This window comes from Meles meles, chromosome 19, assembly GCF_922984935.1.
Source record: "Meles meles chromosome 19, mMelMel3.1 paternal haplotype, whole genome shotgun sequence".
Lineage (NCBI taxonomy): Eukaryota > Metazoa > Chordata > Mammalia > Carnivora > Mustelidae > Meles > Meles meles.
In genome coordinates this window covers 43,204,162-43,225,655 of record NC_060084.1, presented here as the reverse complement: position 1 = coordinate 43,225,655, position 21,494 = coordinate 43,204,162, and the positions used below count along the sequence as shown (strand labels likewise).

General features: G+C 38.3%; 1 protein-coding gene across 4 annotated transcripts in view; it reads right to left on the bottom strand.

Annotated features, from left to right (window-relative positions):
• Nucleotides 1-6,886: 6,886 nt before the first annotated feature.
• LOC123931520 (zinc finger protein 461) overlaps nucleotides 6,887-21,494 on the bottom strand; it is a 38,885-nt gene continuing 24,277 nt past the window's right edge. For 2 of the 4 annotated variants that reach the window (XM_045988757.1, XM_045988756.1), the window contains exons 5-6: nucleotides 21,219-21,314; nucleotides 6,887-9,315 (exon numbers count right to left, since the gene is read on the bottom strand). In XM_045988757.1, the coding sequence (XP_045844713.1) occupies nucleotides 7,925-9,315; nucleotides 21,219-21,314 (1,487 nt within the window). In that variant the 3' untranslated portion in view covers nucleotides 6,887-7,924. Of the gene's footprint in view, nucleotides 9,316-15,164; nucleotides 15,327-21,218; nucleotides 21,315-21,494 lie in introns of those variants that run through there. The other 2 variants (XM_045988759.1, XM_045988760.1) reach the window with 2 other exon arrangements.

Here is a 21,494-nt window from a genome sequence, read left to right as displayed (position 1 = left end):
TTGAACTCAAAACCCTGAGATCAAGAGCCACATGTTCTTCCAACTGAGCCAGCCAGGTAGCCCTTGACTGTAGCCTTATGAAAGACCTTGAAGTAGAGGACATAGGTTGTGTTCAGACTCATAATCCTCAGAAACTGTGAGATAATGACTGTGTGTTGCTCTAAGCTGCTAAGTTTGTGTTGCTTGTTGCAAAGTAATAGATAATACAGTGTAATAAAGGGTATGATTCCATTTTTGATGTTTGACTGCTGTGTATCCCTTTAGTGCAGGTGGGGAAGTTCAAACTACACAAACCCAGTCTCTTCAAGGAGCCCTTACAGAGCCCCACCAGTAAGCACATAAAAAACCCAAGTCACTCTCCCCTGCCTTACCTCTCAATCTATTCTCAGACCTCCTTGGAATTCTCTCTTCTTCTCCCCAGAAAATCTCACTATGCAATAAACCTCTCCATACCCTGTTGGTGCATGTACAGTACTATCAGTCTTGACATACAAACCAAATTTTGAGTTGGGGATCTATCCCACATCTTTAGGGTCGCTTCAAAAATTATAGCAGTGAGTAGAGTGTCTAAGCAATAACTACTACTACCAGAGGTATGTGTTCTCATGCTTTGGTTTCCTAACAAGCTCTGTTACCTTTTAGCAACTATGCATTTTGAGTTGTTGTCTACTGGAAAGCACGCTATTTGATCTGTGCTGCTGTCTGGAGAGTTTGTGCTTTGAGCTTTGCTGTATAGCACTTTGTGCTATATTTTCCAAGCCTTATCAAAGCTCTATTATAGATTTAACTGACTTAAATCAGAAGTTTTGATAATTGGTATTTACAGGCATGAGATTGAGCCTCTCCTTAAAGTAGCTCTGGGTCATGTGTCTTTGCCCAAAACACTATCTCAGATTGTATCATATGTCTCAATTCCAGCAAAGTCATTACTGATACTAGGCTCAGGGAAATAACTCTTACCCTGGGACAATTACTTGTGTGTTGCAACCAGGCACTGACACTCATTCTACAGCGCATGCAGGAGAAAGACTGATACCCTGTGCAATATTCAGGACTGCTGAGTGATTGCTTCTGTGAAAGAAAAGCAGTCACAATGTAGCATGCTACAAATCTATACCCCTTTTAGAACCAGATGGTCACGATCATACAAAATACCTTTGCCAGTGCTGCCTATGTCTCTGCAAAAGATTCTGATCCTCAGTTATAGAAGAAAAACATTCATGGAACCCTGTGGCATGGTTCCTTATGAAAAGAGGCCCTGAATACTTTATGCTCATCCCTTTTAAAGGGTGTAAGACAATATCACCATATTAGCCAACTGTAAAATAAAACAATAAAGACTTTGGGATTGATGGAGGGCCACAGATTATCAACGTCCAGGAAGTAGAGTGAGAAAATCAGTACCTAGGGTTGCTAAAATATATAACATGATATATTACCTAATGTGTTAATTTTATTGATTTACTTTTTAAAAGAGTTTATTTATTTGACAGAGAGAGAGAGCACGTACAAGCAGTGGGAGCAGCAGAGGGAGAGGGAGAAGCAGGCTCTCCACTAAGCAGGGATCCTAATGTGGAGCTTGATCCCAGAACCCTGGGATCATGACCTGACCCAAAGGCAGATGCTTAACAACTGAGCCACCTAGTGACCCTTAATGTGTTAATTATAAGCAAAAAATTATGAGACATATAAAGAACAGAAAAATACGACCCAGACATAGGGACAAAAAAGCAAGTAACTAAAATTGTCCGAGAGGGCCCAGATGTCACTTTTAACAGAAAAGGACAAAAAGCAGCCATTAAAATTATTTTGAAGAAGAAAAAGCATGATTAAAGAAGCAAAAGAAAATATGACAATGCTTCATCAAAGAGCAAACATTAGGGGTACCTAGGTGGCTCAGTTGTCAAGTGTCTACCTTCAGCTTGGGTCATGATCCCAGAATCCTGGGATCAAGCCCCATATCAGGCTTCCTGCTCAGGAGGGGAGTCTGCTTCTCCCTCTCTCACTGTCTCTCTCTCTCTCTGTGTCAAATAATAAAATCTTAAAAAAAAAAAAAAGAGCGAACAATAATAATGAAATTGAGGGGTGCCTGGCTGGCTTAGTCATAGGCGCATGTGACTCTTATCTCGTCATGAGTTTGAACTCCACATGGGGCGTAAAAATTACTTAAATAAATAAAACTTTAAAAAAGAAAAAGAAATTAAAATTATAGAGAACCAAGTAGAAATTGAGTTTAAAACTGCAATAACCAAAATGAAAACTGACTTGAGGAACTCAAAAGATTTGAGCTGCCAAAAGAATGAATGTGAATATTGTGAAGATTAGTAATTCTAAGAATAGAAAGAAAAAAGAATGAAGAATGAACAGAGCCTCAAAGAAATGTAAGACATCATTAAGAATGCCAACATACATGTAAAGGAGAGAAGCCGAAAAAAACACTTAAGAAATAATGGCTGAAAATTTCCCAATTTACTGAAAAACTTAATGTACACATCCAAGAAGCTCAAGAAACTCTAGGCAAAGATTCACAAAGACCTCATAGTAAAATTCATAAAATCTAGTCAAGAAGAAACCCTTGAAAGCAACAGAAAAAGATTCATCACTTAAAGGGAGCCCCAATAATATTAGTAGTGGGTCTCTTATCAGAAACAATGAAGACTAGAAGACAATGGGATGAAATATTCAAAGTTCTGGGAGAAGTGGGTAAATCTGTACAAGAGAATTTTATATGTAAGTAAAACTGTCTTTAAAAAATGGTGAAATGGGATGCCTAGGTAGCTCAGTTGGTTAAGCAGCTGCCTTTGGCTCAGGTCATGATCCCAGGGTCCTGGGATCGAGCCCCATATTGGGCTCCCGGCTCAGTGGAGAGCCTGCTTCTCCCTCTCCCTCTGCCTACTTGTGCTCTGTCAAATAGTCTTTTTTTTTTTTTTTTCAATGGTGAAATATGGGTGCTAGAGGGGCTGAGTCAGTTAAGTGTATGACTCTTGGTTTTAGCTCAAGTCATGATCTTGGGGTCACAGGATCAAATCTGCCATCTGGCTCAGTGTGGAGTCTGCCTGAGATTCTCTCCCTCTCCCTCTTCAAGAAGTGCTTGCACTCTCTCTAAATTAATTAATTAAGTCTTGAATGAATGAATGAATGAATAAAAATTAAAAATGGTGAAATAAAAACATTGCCAGTCAAACCAAAAATGAAAGATCTGTTGGTAACAGATCCACCTTATAAAATACACTAGGGAATGTTCTCCAGAATGAAAGTGACTATAGATGGTACCCCAAAAAGCACCAGTAAAGGTAATGACGTGATTATAAAAAGTACAGCACAAATGCTTATTTCTTCTCTTAACTGATCTAAAAAGCAATTCTATATATAAAACAATAAAGCTCCCGAGGGGTAACATTTCTGTATCTCATGGGAACTAAGTTAATACACAGATAAAGTAGATTTTGGTAACTTAAAATGGATATGGCAAGCTACACATACAAGATTAGGACATTTCCAGACAGACAAAAACTGTGGGAGTTCAACACCACTTGAGAGCTGCCTTAAAAGTAATGCTAAAGAGAATTCAAGTTGAAATGAAAGGACACTAAGTAACACCACAAAATCTTAGGAAAATATAAAACTCACTGGTAAAGGTAAATGGTCAATTTCAGAATACTTTAAAATTGCAAAGGTGGTGCATTAAGTCATATTTGAGTATGAAAGTTAAAAAACAAAAATATTGGGGTGCCTGGGTGGCTCAGTGGGTTAAAGCCTCTGCCTTCGGCTCAGGTCGTGATCTCAGGATCCTGGGATGGAGCCCCGCATCAGGCTCTCTGCTCAGCAGGGAGCCTGCTTCCTCCTCTCTCTCTCTGCCTGTTTCTCTGCCTACTTGTGATCTCCGTATGTCAAATAAATAAATAAAATCTTTATAAAAATATTAAAAATAACTAGCTACACTAATTTCTTGATATACAATATAAAAAGATGTAAAATGCATCAGTAATATAAAATGGGGTGAGGGGAAGGGTAAAAGCAGGGCATTTCTATGCAACTTAAGTTGTGATTAGCTTAAAATAGACCTGTTATATTTTATGTAAACTTCATAGTAACCACAAAGAAAAAAACCTATAGTAGATACACAAGTTAGAGAGAAGGAATTTATTTTTAAAAAACATCAGAGGTGCTTGGCTGGCTCTTTTGGTGGGCATGAGACTCTTAGTCTCCGAGTCATGAGTTCGATCCCCACATTGTGGGTAGAGCCTACTTAAAATAAAAATAAAAGGGGTGCCTGGATGGCTCAGTTGGTTAAGCACCTGCCTTTGGCTCAGGTCATGATCCCTGGGTCCTGGGATCGAGCCCCATGTTGGGCTCCCTACTCAGCAGGGAGCCTGCTTCTCCCTCTTTCCCCTGCTCGTACTCTCTCGTTCTCTCTCTCCCTGTGTCTCAAATAAATAAAATTTTTACTTATTTATTTGAGGCAGAGAGGGAGACACAGAGAGAGAAGCAGACTCGCTACTAAGCAGAGAGCCCAATATGGGACTCAATCTTAGGACCCTGAGGTCATGACCTGAGAGCTGAAGGCAGATGTTTAACCAATAAGCCACTAAGGCACCCCAAATAAAATCTTTGTTTTTATTTTTTTAAAAGATTTTATTTATTTGAGAGAGCAAGAGAGATTGAGAGAATGAGTGGGGGGGAGAGGCAGAGGGAGAAGCAGACTCCCTGAAGCAAGACTCGATCCCAGGACCCTGGGACCATGACCTGAGCTGAAAGCAGATGCTTAACCAACTAAGCTACTTTGGTGCCCCTCAAACCAAAGTCATTTAAAGATATTTTTTTAATTTATTTGACAGACGGAGATCACAAGTAGGCAGAGAAGGCAGAGAGAGAAGAAGAAGCAGGCTCCCCGCTGAGCAGAGAGCTGGATTTGGGGCTCGATTCCAGGCCCTGGGATCACGACCTGAGCCAAAGGCAGAGGCTTTAACCCACTGAGCACCCAAGTCCTCCAAAACAAAGTCTTTTAAAAAAATAAATAAAAATAAAAATTTGGGGGAAAAATAATCAAATTGCAAAGGAAAATAGCAAGAGAGGAAGAAAGTAACAAAGGAACTACAATACAGTAAGAAAACAATGAATGACAATGGCACATTTTCATGATCTTATCTATCAATAATTACTTTGACTCTACAGAATTAAATTCTTCAATTAAGGCCATGCAAGTAGCTGACTGAACCAAAAAAAAAAAAAAAAAAAAAAAAAAAAGGAAAAGAAAAAGAAAAAACATCCCAAAATATGCTGCCTACAAGAAAATCACTTTAGCTTTAGAACACACATAGGCTGAAAATGAAAGGATTAAAAAGATATTCTGGGGCACCTGGGTGGCTCAGTCAGTTAAGCGTCTGCGTTCGGCTCATGTCATGATCACGGGGTCCTGGGATCGAGCCCCACATTGGGCTTCCTGCTCAGCAGGGAATCTGCTTCTCTCTCTCCCATACCCCTCCCCACTGTTTGATTTCTCTCAAATAAATTAAAAAATCTTTAAAAAAAAAAAAAAAGAAAGAAGACATTCTGTGTAAATGGTAATCAAGAGAGCAGAAGTGATTATGCTTAAATCAGTAAAAACAGAGTTTTAGTTAAAATCTGTCAGGAGACAAGGTTCGCTACATAGTAAGCGGTCAATTCATAAAGAGGACATAACAATTATAAATATGTATGCATTCAACAGACCATTTAAATATATAAAGCAAATACTGACAGACCTGAAGAGAGGAGTAGAAAGCAATAAAAGGACAGTGGAGAATTTCAATATCCAGGATAGCTATTTCAGACCAAAAATCAATAAGTAAAAAGTGGACCTGAATAACACTTTAGACCAAATGGAACTAGCATACATAGATAGAACATTCTATTCAACAGCAGCAGAATACACATTCTTCTCAAAAACACACACAACATTCTCCAGGATACATCATATGTTAGGCTTAAGACAAGTCTTAGCATGTTTAAGACTGAAATCATATCAAGTTACTTTTTTGAACATAATAGTTTGAAACTACAAACAGGAGGAAAACTGGAAAATTCACAAATATGTGAAAATTATAAATTTTCAGGAGTACACACTCTTGAACAACTAATGGATCAAAACCAGGGGCACCTGGGTGGCTCAGTGGGTTAAAGCCTCTGCCTTCGGCTCAGGTCATGATCCCAAGTCCTGCATCAGGCTCTCTGCTCAGCAGGGAGCCTGCTTCCCTTCCTCTCTCTGCCTGCCTCTCTGCCTACTTGTGATGTCTGTCAATTAAATAAACAAAATCTTAAAAAAAGAAAAAGACAATAGGAAGATATGGTCCATATTATGCCTCCATCAGAAAGGATGAATACCCAACTTTTGTATCAACATGGACAGGACTGGAAGAGATTATGCTGAGTGAAATAAGTCAAGCAGAGAGAATCAATTATCATATGATTTCGCTTATTTGTGGAGCATAAGAAATAACACAGAGGACATGGGGAGATGGAGAGGAGAAGGAAGTTGGGGGAAATTGGAGGGGGAGACAAACCATGAGAGACTGTGGACTCTAAAAAACAATCTGAGGGTTCTGGAGGGGAAGGGGGGTGGAGGGATGGGTGAGCCTGGTGGTGGATATTATGGAGGGGACGTATTGCATGGAGCACTGGGTGTGGTGCATAAACAATGAATTCTGGAACACTGAAAATAAATTTTAAAAAAATAAATTTTTAAAAAGACAATAGGAAGGATCAATAAAACCTAAGAGTTGGTCTTTTTAAAAGACAAAGTTGAAAAACCTTTTGCTTGTCTGACTTAACCAAAAACACAGAGAACTCAAATAAATAATATCATAAAAGAAGAGAGTTCAAATATTGCAGAGCTGTCAATGAAGGATTTGGAGCAGAAATGAAGTAAGTTTGTAGTTGGCACAATGTTTGTAAATCCCTGAATAATATTGAAAATAAGTGAAAGAGGGCTAAATTTGGAACAACGATGAGAATTTCATGAGTAAAAGATCATGATTAATCCATTTTCATCCAAAGAATTTTAAAAGTTAATCCCTAAATTGCTTCTTGGCCTTTTGGCTAAGATTAAGTGTAAAAGTTAATCCCTAGAATACGAAAGCTATGGTTGACCTTGGGTAAGTAAACCAGATGGCTATAGAACCGGATATTAAGGAAGCTTCAATTTTTACTTTACTTGTTTAATGACTTTTGAATTTTGTAGCATGTGCTTTTATTACCTAAAATTTTTAATTAAAAAAATCAATGTAACATCAAAACATACTTACACTGTACATGGGTGGTAATCTACCCAACGGAAATAAAAGAATGATGTAAGAATGTTTCTTTTTTAATCACCTGTGATAAAAAATAAAAACAACTGAATGTCTAGAGTAGAAAATGGCTTAAAATACAGACATATATCCCATACTAGAAATATTCTGAGGCTTTAAAAACAGTGAGTTAGATCTATATGTATTCACCTGAGAAAATGTTTGCAATTATTTGTGCAAAAAGAAACTGCCATGAAATACATCATTCTAGGTGGTATAACCTTCCACTCACATCCAATAAACCCTTCATCCTTGCAGGTATGTTTGAGCAGGAAAGAGCTACACACCCATATTGGCTATCTCAGGGATTTGTGAAAGGGGAAGAAATTGTTTTCATTTTATTTCTGCCACATTTCTCTAGTTTCAGTAAAAACACACTTTATAAAATTGTCTCCAATACTGGGTGTTATAACAACACAGAAACAGCAATCGAACCAGAGCAATTAAGAATTTTTACCTGTTAATTACCTTTTCAATTTTCCTCTTGAAGTTTTTTCCCAAGGATTACTGAAATAAATCAATACTAATGAAATTCAGTTATTTTACCAACTTTTACATTGAAGAAAAAAGGAAAACCTGTATTTCTAAAAATGGTATCATGATGCTAGACTAGGATGGGGAGAAAGGAGAGGAAACCTTACTGGCATCTCAACAGTATGAAGTCCCTGATGTAGATTAAATTGCAAGCCATGATTAAAGGCCTTCCCAAACTCATAAGGTTTCTTCCCAGAATGAATTCTCTGATGGTGTGAGAAACTTGAATGATAGCTAAAGGTCTTCCCACATTCCTTACATTCATAGGGCTTCTCACCAGTATGTATTCTCTGATGTTGAATAAGGTGTGAATGAAGTCTAAAAGCCTTACCACATATCATACATTCATGAGGTTTCTCACCAGTATGAATTCTCTGATGTCTTTTGAGGTGTGAGCACTGTCTAAAAGTCTTCCCACATTCCTTGCACTCATAGGGTTTCTCACCAGTATGAATCCTCTGATGCAAACTAAGTTGTAAGCCATCACAAAACGCCTTCCCACATTCACTACATTCATAAGGTTTTTTGCCAGAATGAATTTTCTGATGGTGAGAGAAGCTTGAGTGATAGCTAAAGGCTTTTCCACATTCTCTACATTCGTAGGGTTTCTCACCAGTATGAATTCTCTGATGTATGGTAAGGTGTGAGCGATGCCTAAAAGTCTTTCCACATTCTTTACATTCATAGGGTTTCTCACCCGTATGGAGTCGAAGATGTTCAGTAAGTTGAAAGCCACGAATAAAAGCCTTTCCACATTGTTTACATTCATAAGGTTTTTCACCAGTATGAAGTCTCTGATGTTGAGTAAGCTGTGATCGCTGTCTAAAGGCCTTCCCACATTCCTTACATTCATAGGGTTTTTCACCAGTGTGAATTCTCTGATGCAGAATAAGTTCTGAGCCATAATTAAAGGCCTTTCCACATTCTTTACATTCATAGTGTTTTTCACCATTATGGATTCTCAGGTGTTGTTTAAGTTGTGAACAATGAAGAAAAGCCCTCCAACATTCCTTACATTCATTGAACTTGCTACTGTTTTGAATTCTCTGTTTAGTAAGATAGGATGTATTAATAGTTCCTGCACATTCCTTACATTCAGAAAGTTTTTCTTTAGAATGAGTTCTTTTGTGATGACTAAAAAATAAATGGTAACTGAAGTTTTTTCTACATTCTTTACATTCAAAAATTTTCTCTCTATTATAAAATTCCTGAGTGAGTAAAGTATGTTGGTTAAATATAGGCATGTGTTCATGCTTGATAACAAATTGCCTGAAATAGCCCTCCTGTTCCTGTTGTGTCTCAAAGTGACTACTGCATTCCCAAATATCTCTGAAAATGGACTTCTCAGGATTATGACTTTTAAACTGTTGCATGATAGCCCATCGGGATGGCTCTGTCTCATAAATGTCTCTTTTTGGAGATAACTTCTTGGTCTCACACCTGGACAACAACTCTGAAAGATAAGAAACACATTTTAATTGCTGGCTTTGTGTTAGAAAATAAATAAAATATCTATGGTAGAAAAGAGAGATAACTAAAAAATAATTCACATAAGAAATGAAAGGCTTGGAGAGCTCTTAAATACCATTGTGCAACTGAATGGGAAAAAAAAGGGTAAGGAGAACACAGAACACAGAGAAAGGAGAGCTCATAGGAGAAAGTGAGGGAGTTAAATAACAAGTCAAGTCAGTGGGTCTGAATTTTTTTTTTTTGAAGATTTTATTTTTAAGCAATCTCTACACCCAAGATGGGGCTTAAACCCACAACCCTGAGACCAAGAGCCAAACATTCAACCGACCAAGCCAGACAGGCGCCCCAATCGTTCTGAAAATGTGATCTACCTCAGAGTTTGTTGCAATTATGGATGTTTAAGACACATTCTGGATCAAATCAATCAGTATCTACCACAGTCAGTTTTAGAATGAGATCAACTTAATAAGCATCTATAGGAGCGTGCTTAACAATTTCCACCAGGCCAAAGAATTATGATATGAAGACTGCTAATTGCCCCCAAATATATATCGTATATTGACTGAATCCAGTTTTTTAGTAGAGAACAAGGCTGCTCAATATAAACACTGCATTTCCCAGGCTCTTTTATAGAATATGCAATGTAACTAAATTCTGTCTTTAAAAGTGTGTGTTATATAGCAGCTTCTGAAAGGTTACAAGCCAGGTGGCCCATGACCTATGTCCTTTATTCTCCCATTTCCTCAGACTGCAATGTGGATGTGGTGTCATGGTTTTGCAGAGCAGAGCTTACACTCCAGCCTGGACTTTAATGCAAGAGAAAATTAACCTTCTATATAGTTTAGCCATTATTATTTTTTTGTCTCTGTCACATGCAGCCAAACTTATAACCAAACCCAAGTAGCGTCCTATGGAACTGAAATTTAAAAATCCAATTCTTTGTCATGAGAACACAAGGCCCTCTGGTACTTATATAAGGCCTGATTTTGAGTCCATTTCTGTTTTATTGGTGTGCTACAATACTAACCTCCTTTCAACAATTAGGACATGCCAAAGTCATTCGTTTTTCTTTCTCTTTTCTTTCTTTCTTTTTTTTTTTTTTTTTTTTTTTGCCAAAGTCGTTCTTATCTTAGAGCTTTTAGGAGGCTGTTTCAGAAGAAAAAGTTTAAGACTGGCAGCTGTATAAAGCATTCTGTTCTAACACAATTTATTTTTCTATTTTCCTAGTGATGGACATTTAGGCCGTTTTCAATTGTTGGCTATTATTATTAGTACTGCTATGAACATTCTTGTAAACGAAATTGTTGCATCATGGGATATACATTTGTTCAGAATTCGTTGACACTATCCAATAGTTTCCTCATTTTTTCATCAAACTGTAAAAGAGTTCCAGTTCTTCACATCCTCACCAACACTTGTTATTGTCAATCTTACATCCATTAAGGCATCCTGGCAGATATATCATGATATTGCACTATGGTTTGATCTGCAATTTCCCTGATGACAAGTGAGGCTGAATATTTTTTCATATATTTATTGGCCAACTGCATATCTTCTTTTTTTTTTTAAGTTTTTATTTATTTATTTGTCAGAGAGAGAGAGAGAGAGAGAGGGGCAAGCAGAGTCAGAGGGAGAAGCAGGCTCCCTGCTGAGCAAGGAGCCCAACGTGGGACTCGATCCCAGGACACTGGGATCATGACCTGAGCCGAAGGCAGCTGCTTAACCAACTGAGCCCCCCAGGCATCCCTCTTCTTTATTTTTTTTAAAGATTTTATTTATTTATTTGACAGAGAGAGAGAGAGATCACAAGTAGGCAGAGAGAGAGAGGGAGAAGCAGGCTCCCTGCTGAGCAGAGAGCCTGATGCGGGGCTCAATCCCAGGACCCTGAGATCATGCCCGAGCTGAAGGCAGAGACTTAACCCACTGAGCCACCCAGGCGTCCCTGCGTATCCTCTTTAATAAAGAAGATTGGGAACTCAAGTCTTTGGTCCATTTTTACTGATTTTGTGTATGTGGTAAAACTCATATGACACAAAATCTACCAGTTTCATGATTTGTAAGTGTACAATTCAGTAACTTTCACTGTATTTGTGTTTTGGGTGTTGAGTTGTATCAGTTCTTTACAACTTTTTCAGGAATGTCATTTGCAAATGTCTTCCCCATTTGGTAGATTGTCTTAGTTTCGTTAATTGAAAGTTTTCTTTGCTGTGTAGAAGCTTTTTATTTTGATGTAGTTCCAACAGTTTATTTTTGCTTTTATTTCCCTTTTCTCAGGAGACACATAAAGAAAAATGTTGGTATGGCCAAGGTCAGAGAAATTACTACTTGTGCTCTCTTCTAGCATTTTCATGACTAGAAAATGTCTACATGTCTCACTTTTAGGTCTTTAATCCATTTTGAGTTTATTTTTGTGTAAGGTTTAAGAAAGTGGTCCAGTTTCATTCTTTTGCATGTAGCTCTGCAGTTTCCCCAACATCATTTGTTGAAGAGACTGTCTTTTCCCCACTGGATATTCTTGCCATCTTTGTCACAGATTAATTGACATATAATTTTGGGTTTATTTCTGGGTTGTCTACTCTCTTCCATTGAACTATGTGTCTAATTTTATACTGTTTTGGTTACTACAACTTTGTTGTATATCTTGAAACCAGCTGTTGTTTCTTCAGATAAATTTTCTGCCCTTTTTTCTCTTTTCTGGGATCCCTATAATGTGAATATTATTATGCTTGATGGTGTCACTGAATTCCCTTAATCTATTTTCATTTTTTATTATTTTTTCTTTCTTCTGTTTGCCTTAATTGCTGTCCATTATTCTGTCCTCCATGTTGCTGATCCATTCTTCTGCTTCCTCTAGTCTACTACTTATTCCAGGTAGTGTATTTTTAGTTTCACTTGACTTCTTCATCTTGGATTGGTTCATTTTTATGTTTTCTATCTCTTTGTTGAGGGTTTCACTGAGTTTCATTATTCTTTTCACAATTCCAGTTAGTATCTTTATGACCATTACTTCAAATTTTCTATCAGTCATATTACCTATTTCCATTTCACTTAGATCTCTTATTTTGAGTCTATCCTTTCACCTGGGACATATTCCTCTGTCTCCTTATTTTGTCTAACTCTCTGTGTTTGTTTCTATGTGTTAGGAAAGTTAGCTATGTCTCCAGTTCATGAAAGTGGTGGCCTTATGAAAAAGAGGTCCTGTAGTGTCCTGCCATGCAGTGTCCTCCATTCACTACAACCTTGCACTTCAGGGGTGACTCCTATGTGTGTTGCATGTGCCCTACTATTGTGGCTGAGCTGCATTTGCCTTCAGTCTAGTCATCTGCAGAGGTTCTCTTTGCCTACTGTGAGCTTAGTTCCCGTGTTGGTAGTGGGCCTGTCTGGGGCTGCCTTGGGCTTGAATTGGGTCAGAGTAGGTGTTTTCCAGAGACACAGTAGCACCGAACTTCAGGGTGCTCTCCTTGTATTGTTTCCTGAGAAGCTGTCATTGGTGAGCAGGGCCTGCACTCAGATCTGATGTCTGCTCCCAGCCCACTGCTGAAGCCATAGTCGAACTGATATGGTTATCTTCCCTGTGCCCAGAGCAGGCGTCAGTAGGGAGTGGTGCTAGCCCTTGCTGGAGATGCTTGCACACTGTCACACTTGTGGCACCACTGTGGAGAACACCTATCAGCCCATGTTGGAGGGGCAAGATCCAAAGGAGAACATGGGAGAAGATGTGTGGCGTTAGCAAGGTTTGTACTGGCCTGCAGTGGGAGAGGACATATAGCCAGCCACTCTGGAGAACTGCTGAGAGAGGGTCCATAGGAGAGCATGAGGGCAGAGCATGCTGTTAGCAAGCTAGGTGGAGAGTGTGCATGCTCTGCTGTGTCCCACAGGTATCCATGTGTCTATGCTGGGGGGCAGGGGAAGGAAATGGTGCCTGCCAGCTCTTTTGTTCTTAGAGAAGTCTCCCATAGATCTCTGACCCACCAGCACATATTCTCAGGTTAGCAAATTAATCTTCCTACGTACCTCAGGCATTTGTCAAATTGCCACTTCTACACTACCTATCAACAGGGCTATTTGTTATGCTCTCTCTTTAAGGGCAGGGACTCAGTTTCCTATCACCCTCCTGGCTTTCTCAGAGCTGAGCCAGCTGATTTTAAAGTTCCAGGTGTTAAGCCCAATTAATTTAAAAACTTGTGAAGTTAGACCCCTCTGGCTTTCAAAACCAAACGTTATGGGGACTCATTTTCCCAGTGTGGGTCCCCCATGCCTGGGATGCCTGTAATGTCTGAGGTGGGTTCTGTTCCTCTTCCTTGTCAGTGCCTCTGGGGTCCTTCCCTCCCACAGACATTGCAGGTCAGTTTGGTGCCTGCCCACATCTCTGCCATTCCTACACTTTTCAGTTTTCTCTACACTTAGCTGTGGACAGTCTGTTCTGGCAGTCATTGGGTCATATTCAAACTGCTGTGGGGTGTTATCTAGGTGTATCTTTGGGATGAGATAAGCTCAGGATCCTCTTACTCCACCATCTTCCCAGGAAGTTTGTCCCTGGGTTTTCTTTTTATTTCTTATATGTCTCCATAATGGGCATTGGACAGCAGGCCTACAACCTGGAACTATTAACAGATACAAACACACACACCAAGAGAAATCTACTCTCTCCAGCCAAAAGACTAGGAGCAGGGAAGCCCAAAAGACTTAATGGGAGTTCTAGCACCTGCTCCACAACCCGCACCCTAGCAACAGTTTCATCAGCCAGCTGCAATAGCAGCAAGAATTCTATGATTGATGTATCATTAGCCACAGCAAGAGGAAGTATCTTGATATACAAACTGACAGATCACTTCACTCAGAAATGTACCATTAGCACAGTCTTGCAATTCCCTGTCCTCTGCCCAATGGCATAAGGAAATCCATGCTCAGTGCCTTCTGTATCTCAGTGAAGCTAAATGTATCTCAATGGCTTCTGCCTCCCCCATCCCACAGAAGGTGGCCTAGTTACCCTTTCTGTTCTTGCAGACAACACCACCAGGAACTGAACAGGATTCCCAGCAGTACCAGAGATACAAAGCGTATCAGAATAACATTGGAAGGGCTCTGAAAACTAAGCTGCCATTAGAACTAAAACTTACAAAAGTAGGCTAGATCTATACACTAAACCTAACAGTATGACTCCCTGCTAAAATGGATTTAAACAGACTTAAATAGAATCAAGACTCTCTTAACATAAAAACAAAAATGTCCAGGATACAATAAATCACTTGTCATACCAAAAGCCAGGGAAACCAAAATCTGAAGGAGAAAAGATAATCACATGAAACCAATACCAAGATTAATTAGATGTTGGAACTACCTGGCAAGGATTTTATTCTATTTTACTTTATTTATTTTTAGATTTTATTCATTTATTTGAGAGATGGAGACTGAGCACGAGAGAGAGGCAGAGGGAGGAGAGGCAGACTCCCCACTGGGCAGGGAGCCCAGTGACAGGGGCTTGATCCCAGGACTCTGAGATCTTAAGCTGAGCCAAAGGCAGACACTTAACTGACTGAGCCACTCAGGCATTCCCTGACAAGGATTTTAAATGGTCTTCATAAAAACACATTGACAATCAATTACAAGCTCTCTTTAAACAAATGAAAAAAAAAAAGAATGTTGCCAAAAAAACCACAATACTTATAAAAAAAGAAGTAAGTGCAATGAAAAATGTAATAGGTGTTATAAAAGACAAACTAATGGTCTCTAGAATAGACATATCAGAAGCAGGAAAACAGTGAACTTAAAGACAGTATTTAATTCATCTATAAACAAAGATAAACAGACTTAAAGAAAAAAAATACAGACCTCATTTCCTGTGGGACAATAACAAAAGAGCCAATATTCATATCATCCATGTCCCAGAAGGATAGGAAAAAGACTGCGGGACTGAAAAAGTATCCAAAGATTTAACAGTTGAACTTCCCAAATTTCATATAAAACCATAGATTCAAGAAACTCAGCAAATACCTATTAAGAAAAATCCAAAGAACTCAAAATCAAGACATCCATGTCTAAAAACTAGATAAAGTCTTTAAAATAAAATGCATATTATATATTGATGATAAACACCATTTCAAAAGACCAGATTTTTCATCTGAAACCATGGAGACCAAAAGGAAACAGCACAATAATTTTCAAGTAGTAAAAGAAAAGAACTGTTAACCTCAAATTCTATACCCATTGAGACTGTCCTTTTATTCTTTTTTTTTTTTTTTTTAAGATTTATTTATTTTAAAAAGAGAGTATGTGAAGGGAAGAGGCAGAGGGAGAGAAACTCAAGCAAATCCCAAGCTGAGTGCAGAAACAACGGGGGCTCAGTCTCATGACCCTGAGATCATGACCTGAGCTGAAACCAAGAGTCAGACGTTCAACAGACAGCACCACCCAGCCACCCCTCATTGAAACTATTCTTAAGGAATGAATAGAAATACAGGCATTCTCAGATGAAGGAAAACTAAGAGAATTTGTTGTTGCAGATATGCCCTTAAAGAATGGCTAAAGGAACCTCTTCCAAAACAAAGAAAATGATAACAGAAGAAGGCTCACACCTTCAGAAAGGAAAGAATAGAATGAGCAAAAATAGATAAAAAACATACAAAGCTACCCTTTACCCCATGAGTTCCTTTACCATACCTACTTTATGGTAAAGCAAAAATTTTAACACTATCTCTTGCAGTGATCAATGTATGTAAAAGAAATATTTAAAACAATTATAACAAAAGTGTGGGGAAGATAAATGGATCTAAATGGATATAAGGTTTCTATACTTCACTTTAAGTGGTAAAATATCAAAACCAGCAGGCTGTGAAAGGTATGTACATATATGCTAATACTCAGAACAAACAATAAAACAAACAAACAAACAAACAAAAGCAACATATTAAAAAGCATAAGTCAAAATGGTACTCTAGAAACCTCTGAGGAACTCACAGGCAAGAATAAAGAAACAGAAGAACAAGAGATGGAAGAAAACAACAAAATGGCTGGGGAGCTTGGGTGGCTCAGTCAGTTAAGGGTCTGTCTGCCTTCAGCTCAGGTCATGATCTTGGGATCCTGGGATTGAGTCCTGTATCAGGCTCCCTGCTCAGCAGGGAGTCTGCTTCTCCCTCTGCCCCTCCCTCCACCCATATACCACTCCTCCTCACTTGCACTCTCTCAAATCTCTCTCAAATCAATAAAATCTTTAAAAGAAAACATAACAAAAAAAGTAGATATAAGCCTTCACGTATCAATAATTTTTCCAATAATTATTTTAAAGGCAAATACCTTTAAAATACTTCAAAATACCTTTAAAATACCAAATTACAATTAAAAGACAGACACTGGCACAATGGACATGTGACTACCAACATTGTGACTATAAGAAACTCACTTCAAACATGACATAGGTAGGTTGAAAGCAGTAGTGGAAAAATGGGTATCATGTACACATTAATCAAAAGAAAGTAGAAATTTAAAAAAGTAGAAAAAAAGAAAGTAGAAATAGCTATATTAATATCAGATAAAATAGATTCAGAATAAAGAAAGCTAGTAAGTACCACTGACAGAGTTTCAAAATACATAAAGCAAAAACTGATAGAGCTGAAAGGAGAAAGAGACAAAGCACTATTATACCTGGTGATTCAAATGCCCTGCTCTCAGCAACTGATACAGCTACCAGACAGAAAATCAGCAAGGATATAGAAGAACTGAATGGAACATGTCAAGCAACAATAGCAGAATATACAATGTTTTCAAGCACACAATGAACATTCCCCAAGACCGACCTTATTCTTTTTTTTTTTTTTTTTAATGTCTCATTTTGAAGTTTGTTTACGTTTATTTGACAGAGAGAGACAGCAAGAGAGGGAATACAAGCAAGGGGAGCGGGAGAGGGAGAAACAGGCTTCCCACTGAGCAGCGAGCCCGATGTGGGGCTGTCTTTTGTCTTCATGTCCAAGGAGAAAATCTCTACAACGTCTTTGTTTAGGACCACAGCTACCAGACAGTCTAACAATGGGATTTATGATGTAGGCTTTGAGCCATGTGGTACCAATTCTCCTCCAGAGAGGCAGGAATCTAAAGGTATCAGCTCTACCTCCTGAGAGGCTGGAAATAGAAAGGTCAAACACTTGGGCAGCCAACCCAGAGCCCAGAAAAGTTCTAGACACCAGTATTCAGGTTAGTTTCCCTATTTGGCAATACTACATGGTATAGTTACACACCGTTGATGGGAAAAGTTAGCATTGTCCATGACTACACTAGGTGAGTGCAACTGGAAGCTCCATGTCTGGAAATATCCTGGGCTTTACCCATGTGTTTCTTCCCTTGGCTGATTTTAATCTGTACCCCTTTGTTGTAAAAAACTGTAACTGTGAGGATGACAGCTTTCAGTGAGTTCTGACTTCTTTAGTGAATTATCTAAGGGTGGTCTTGGGAACCTCTGAAATTGCTGTTGGGGTCAAACATAAGGGAAGACTGTGGACTGCTCCCTCTTTCACATGAGACCATAATGGAATTAAAGTATAAATCAATAAAAGAAAGGCAACAGGAAAAACTCCAGACATCTCCGAATAACACACTTCTAAATAATCCATCAGTGAAAGAGAAAGTCTTGGGGTGCCTGGGTGGCTCAGTGGGTTAAAGCCTCTGCCTTCGGCTCAGGTCATGATCCCAGGGTCTTGGGATGGAGCCCCGAGTCAGTCTCTCTGCTCAGCAGGGAGCCTGCTTCCCTTCCTCTCTCTGCCTACCTGTGATCTCTGTCAAATAAATAAATAAAATCTTTTAAAAAAATTAAAAAAAAAAGAAACATATAACCTTACATTCATAACCTTGAAAACTTAGAAGAAATAGAACCAATTCCCTGAAAACCTGAAACTATCAAAACTTAGCCAACATAAAATAGGTCATCTGAGTAGTTTGGTAACTATTACAGAAATCAAATTTGGGGTGCCTGGGTGGGCTCAGTTAGTTAAGCATCTGACTTGGCTCAGGTCATGATCTCAGGGTCCTGGGATTGAGCCCTGCATCTGACTTCACACTCAGTGGGGAATCTGCCTGTCCCTCTCCTTCTGCCCCTCCCCCTGCTCATGTTCTCTCTGTCCTCTCTCAAATAAATAAAATCTTAAGAAAATAATAATAAATGAAATTTATAATTTAGAAGATCCCAAAAAAGAAATCTCCAAGTCCACATGGTTTCACTGAAGAATTTTACCAAACATTCCCAGAATCTTGTAACCAGTTTCTTCCAGAAAACAGAAGAGAACACTTTCCAAAGTACTTTATGAGGCCATGATTACTCTGATACCAAAACCAAAGGCAGCATACTCAAAATAACTGCAGACCAACACCCCCATGAACTTAGTGAAAAAAATCCACAGTTAAATTTTACCAATCAAACTCAGTGATGTATAAAAAGAATGATATACAATGACTAAGTGGGATTTATTCCAGGTGTGAAAGACTAATTTGATACTTAAAAATCAATGTAATCCATCATATCAACAACTAAGGAAGAAAAAAAATCCCATGATCCTATTAATAACCATTTATGATTAAAACAACTCTCAGTGTAAAGGAGATAAACCATAAGAGACTTCTACTCATAGGAAACAAACTGAGGTTTGCTGAAGGTGGAAGGATGGGGTAACTGGGTGATGGACACTGGGGACAGTATGTGTTTGTGAGCAGTTGGCATTGAGAAGATTAATGAATCACAAACCTGTACCCCGAAACAAATAATACATTTTATGTTAATTAATTGAATTAAAATAAACAAACAAACAAAAAACTCTCAAGGCAATAGGAAGAGAATGGAACTTCCTCAAACTCCTAAAGAGCATGAAGAACATGTACAAAAAACCTAGAGCTAATATACTTTATGATAAAATACCAAATCCTGAATGTTTTCCCTCTAAAATTGCTAAAAAGGATATCCATTATTACCCCCCTTATTTAATACAGGCCTTGCAGTTCTAGCTATTCTAATAAGGCAAGAAAATAAAGCACACAGTTTGGGAAAAAAAGGAAATAAAACTATCTATTTGCAAATGATATGACTGACTATAATAATGAACCTACAAGGAAATAACTGAGTTGAATAAGGTCACAGAATATAAGATCAACATATAAAATCAATTTAACTTCTATACATTGACAATAAGCAACAACCAAAATAAAAAGACAATACCATTTATAAATGCTCCTGAAAAATGGAATACTGAGGTAAAAAAATTAATAAAATATGTACAAGATCTATATGACAAAAATTATAAAATTCTATTAAAGAAATTTTAAAAAATACTTGAAGAAACATGCTGTGTTCATGGATTGGAAGACAACAGAGTAAAGATGTGAATTCTCTAACTTCATCTATAGGTTTACATAATTCCTATGAAAATATCAGCAAGGGCTTTTGTAGACACAAGCACTAATACTGATTCAGAGATATCATCAAAGACCTCTAATCTGTAGCACGGCCCTGCTCTTGGCCTCCAGGACCCTGTACTTTCCTAGAGGACCTCTTTCCATCCCAATCAACCTTCTGCTATCTTTTTTTTAAAAGATTTTATTTATTTGAGAGAGAGAGAGAGTATGAGCAAGGGGCAGAGGGAAAAAGATAAGCAGACTCCACAGGGGGCAGGGAGCCCAATGTGGGACTTAATCCTAGAACCCTGGGATCATGACCGGAGCCAAAGGCAGACACATAACCTGAGCCACCCAGGCACCCAACCCTCTGCTATCTCTACTTCATCAATGTAATTTTCTTTAACTTCCCCAATTTCTAATCAATCTTAATTTTTCCTAATATACCATTAGAACATATGTTTGTTTGTTTTTTTAAAGATTTTATTTATTTGACAGACAGAGATCACAGGCAGGCAGAGAGGCAAGCAAAGAGAGATGGGGAAGCAGGCTCCCTGCTGAGCAGAGAGCCCGATGTGGGGCTGGAACCCAGGACCCTGAGATCATGACCTGAAGGCAGAGGCTTTAACCCACTGAGCCACCCAGGTGCCCCTAGAACATATGTTCTTGATCCACTACTGTAACACTTAAAAAAAAGGTATTCCTGTCACCCCATAAAGCAACTTGCAGGAATTTTTTTAAAAATTAATAAACACTGTTGATTGTGTCCTTTGATAAATAGACACTTTAAGTTTGGTATATTCCCATTTGTCTATTTTTGCTTTGGTTACCTATACCTTGAATGGTGTTATAGCCCAGAAAACCCTGCCCAATCCAATGTCATGAAACTTTTTCTATGTTTTCTTCTAGTTTGGGGTCTTACATTTAGTTCTTTGATCTATTTTGAGTTAATTTTTGTATATGGTATAAGGTAAGGATCCAACTTTATTCTTTTTCCTATGGATATCCAGTTAAGGATACAGTCCTTCCCCTACTGAATGGTCTTGGCACCTTTGTATAAAATCATTTGGTCATATATCTGGGGGTTTATTTCCAACCTTTTTATTCCATTCCATTTTTAAAAGATTTTATTTATTTATTTATTTAGAGAGAGCATGTGCAAGTGCAAGGAGGGGTAGAGGGAGAGAGAGAGAAAATCTCAAGATGCCATGCTGAGTACAGAGCCCAATGTGGGGTTCAATCTCACAACACAGAGATCATGAATATCAAGAGAGTTAGAATATCAACAGCTGAATATCAAGAGAGTTAGACACTTAAGTGACTAAGTCACTCAGGTGCCCCTATTATATTGCACTGATCTGTACGTCTGTCTTTATGCCACTACCACACTGTTTGAATACGTAGTGTAGTAAGTTTTGAAATCAGGTTTTCCCTAATTTGTCTAAAATAACCTTATCAGTCCAACATTCTGACCAATGGAAATAGCTTCCTGCCTCCAGATCATTGCTTACTCACCTGGGCACCATCTTCCTGTCACTTCCCTCACAACCATCCAGGGCTCCTTCCCTTGCTCTAATGAAGAGATCACAGCCGGCTTAGATATAGAAAGTCCTGATTATAAGAAAAAAAATGGAGATGAAGTAGAAATCAAAGTACCCAAATACTATGATTCATAATTAGTTAATAAATAAATAAATAAATAAATAAAAGCACAAAATGTGTATTTGATAGTCTACAGACAAAAAAAAAAGAAAAAATTAAATACTCATATTCAGGTAAACTCAAGATAAA